The sequence below is a fragment of the Bison bison genome, unplaced genomic scaffold (assembly GCF_000754665.1).
Source record: "Bison bison bison isolate TAMUID 2011002044 unplaced genomic scaffold, Bison_UMD1.0 scf7180017864304, whole genome shotgun sequence".
In the NCBI taxonomy this organism is placed as follows: Eukaryota; Metazoa; Chordata; class Mammalia; order Artiodactyla; family Bovidae; genus Bison; species Bison bison.
This window is the reverse complement of record NW_011494876.1, coordinates 16017787-16021184: the sequence shown is the minus strand read 5'-3', so window position 1 is coordinate 16021184 and position 3398 is coordinate 16017787. Positions and strand designations below refer to the sequence as shown.

Here is a 3398-nt window from a genome sequence, read left to right as displayed (position 1 = left end):
GAGGAGGAAGCCAAAAAAAAGGAGGAAGCCTGAGGAACCAGGGCCCCTGGGGAACCCAGCAGACATAGCTCTGGCCTTCCTGCCACAGGGAGAGAAGCCTGTTAGGGTGTCCCTCTCCTGAGCAGCAGTGACCATGAAGGGCAGTCCCTGGGCTGAGGCTGGCAGTGAGACATTCCGTCTGTTGGCCAGCGTGTCTCTGCACTGGACGGACAGGACAGTGGAGCTGAGTGCCTCGAGGCAGACCAGAGAGTAGGTCCCCCCTTTCTTGCACGGGGGGCAGGAGCGGGTATTTCCCAAAGGTGAGAGGAGTCAGAGGTAGGGCCTGGACAAGAGGTGAGTCTCATTTCCCTCTCGTCAGCTGACAGTGGAAGTTTTTATGGTGGCATTCCCTTGGGGGGCTTTACGTATCACCAGTCACGTCACGGTGGAAGAGGACTTCGGCCCTGAAATAAGTCTGGGAGGTGCTGCTGGGTGGAAAAGGGGATGAGTTCCTGAGGCCTGCTTCTGTGCTCCAGTCTTCCAAGGGCAGAGGTGAGCTCCGTGTATTTCCCAAATGAAGCGGACTACTGAACTCTCTCTCAGAGAGACCAGAGGTCCTTGGGATGCCTTTGGTAAACACTCTTCTTAGAGCCATTGTTTCCATTCCTCCCTCTCTGGGCATTGCAGTTTTGCTTGAGATTCGAAAAGCAGGGTTAATGGGGACATCAGCTACAGCTAACCAGATGTGCCCCACCGCACTGGAATGTAGTGTGGCATTTGTAAAATGAGTCACTTGGGGGCACTGAGCTGTCCCTGCACCCCGCAGTATTTCTGCTTCTGGGCAGGAAAGGCACTCCAGGCCAAGCGTAGGGCGTGCGCAAAGTTGTGGTGTCTGTGGAGGGCCGGGGAGAAGTCTGAGGTGAGGGTGGAAAGGAGTGCTGAGGAGGGAGAGCCTCGGGCTTGGGGCAGGCAGAGTGGGTGAGTAGGTGGCAGGCATGTCACTGCAACATTCTTGAGCTCTGTGGCACCAGTCCTGTGCCAGCACTGCCCCACTGTGTGACTCTCGGGCGAGTCATTGGCCTTCCACACTAGCCCATCTGGCGGCCCCAGTCTTTTGTGACAGGTGAAGCGGAGGTGGTTCCTCCAACAGGAATTCTGAATTGTACCTCAGGCCTGCCCCACAGGCTAGGCCCCTGTTAACTGTTGTGGTCACGTTATGCAGTGAGCGTAGCGACTAACTCACACTGATGTCTCTCGTAGGTATCAGCCGCGGGGAAGGAGGCCTTACCATCCTGGCTGCACTGGGACCCGCAGAGCCACACCCTGGAGGGTCTCCCCCTTGACACCGATAAGGGGGTGCATTACATTTCAGTCAGCGCTGCACGACTGGGGGCCAACGGGAGCCACGTCCCCCAGACTTCCAGCGTGTTCTCTATCGAGGTCTACCCTGAAGACCACAGCGAGCCGCAGTCGCTGCGGGCGGCCTCACCGGACCCCGGCGAGGTGGTGTCCTCGGTCTGTGCTGCTGATGAGCCTGTGACCGTCCTGACAGTCATTCTGGACGCTGACCTCACCAAGATGACCCCAAAGCAAAGGATCGACCTGCTGTGCCGGATGCGGGGCTTCTCTGAAGTTGAGCCGCACAACATGAAGCTGGTACCCGTGGTGAACAACAGACTGTTTGACATGTCGGCTTTCATGGCAGGCCCAGGCAACGCAAAGAAGGTGGTGGAGAACGGGGCCCTGCTCTCCTGGAAGCTGGGCTGCGCCCTGAACCAGAACAGTGTGCCTGACATTCGTGGTGTGGAGGTCCCTGCCAGGGAGGGCGCCATGTCTGCGCAGCTCGGCTACCCTGTGGTGGGCTGGCACATCGCCAACAAGAAACCCCCTCTGCCCAAACGCATCCGGAGGCAGATCCATGCCACGCCCACACCTGTCACGGCCATTGGGCCCCCCACCACGGCCATCCAGGAGCCACCGTCCAGAATTGTGCCCACCCCCACGTCTCCAGCCATTGCTCCTCCAACAGAGACCATGGCTCCTCCGGTCAGGGACCCTGTTCCCGGGAAGCCCACAGTCACCATTCGGACTCGAGGTGCCATTATTCAGACCCCAACCCTTGGCCCCATCCAGCCCACTCGGGTGTCAGAAGCTGGCACCACAGTTCCCAGCCAGATCCGCCCAACAATGACCATTCCTGGTTACGTGGAGCCCACAGCAGTCATCACCCCTCCTACGACGACCACCAAGAAGCCACGAGTGTCCACGCCCAGACCAGCCACACCTTCTACTGACTCCTCTACCACCACTACTCGAAGGCCAACCAAGAAGCCGCGGACATCCCGACCGGTGCCCCGGGTCACCACCAAGGCACCCATCACCAGACTGGAAACCGCCTCCCCGCCGACGCGCATCCGCACCACCACCAGCGGGGTACCCCATGGAGGGGAACCCAACCAGCGTCCAGAGCTCAAGAACCACATCGACAGGGTGGACGCCTGGGTCGGCACCTACTTTGAGGTAAAGATCCCATCGGATACCTTCTACGACAACGAGGACACCACCACTGATAAGCTGAAGTTGACCCTGAAGCTTCGGGAGCAGCAGCTGGTAGGCGAGAAGTCGTGGGTGCAGTTCAACAGCAACAGCCAGCTCATGTATGGCCTGCCAGACAGCAGCCACGTGGGCAAGCACGAGTACTTCATGCACGCCACGGACAAGGGGGGCCTGTCGGCGGTGGACGCCTTTGAGATTCATGTCCACAGGCGCCCGCAAGGGGACAAGGCTCCTGCACGCTTCAAGGCTAAGTTGACAGGTGACCCTGCAGCCGTGACGAACGACATTCACAAGAAGATTGCCCTGGTGAAGAAGCTGGCCTTTGCCTTCGGGGACCGCAACTGCAGTACCATCACCCTGCAGAACATCACCCGGGGCTCCATTGTGGTGGAGTGGACCAACAATACCCTGCCCCTGGAGCCCTGCCCCAAGGAGCAGATCACGGCGCTGAGCCGGAGGATCGCTGAGGATGACGGGAAGCCTCGAGGCGCCTTCGTCAACGCACTGGAGCCTGACTTCCAGGCCATGAGCATCACAGTGACGGGCTCTGGCAGCTGCCGGCATCTCCAGTTTGTCCCAGTGGCGCCGCCCATGAGGGTGCCCTCGGAGGCACCAGCCACGGAGGTGCCAGACCGGGACCCCGAGAAGAGCAGCGAGGACGATGTGTACTTGCACACGGTCATCCCGGCCGTGGTGGTGGCGGCCATCCTGCTCATCGCGGGCATCATTGCCATGATCTGCTACCGCAAGAAGCGGAAGGGCAAGCTCACCCTGGAGGACCAAGCCACCTTCATCAAGAAGGGGGTGCCCATCATCTTTGCGGACGAGCTGGACGACTCCAAGCCCCCGCCCTCCTCCAGCAT

At 60.0% G+C, this 3398-nt stretch overlaps 1 protein-coding gene across 1 annotated transcript in view; it reads left to right on the top strand.

Moving 5' to 3' along the window:
* DAG1 (dystroglycan 1 (dystrophin-associated glycoprotein 1)) overlaps positions 1–3398 on the top strand; it is a 20714-nt gene that overhangs the window by 16937 nt on the left and 379 nt on the right. Inside the window, exon 3 of the mRNA XM_010851856.1 lies at positions 1240–3396. Within this exon, the coding sequence (XP_010850158.1) occupies positions 1240–3396 (2157 nt within the window). The remainder of the gene's footprint in view (positions 1–1239; positions 3397–3398) is intronic.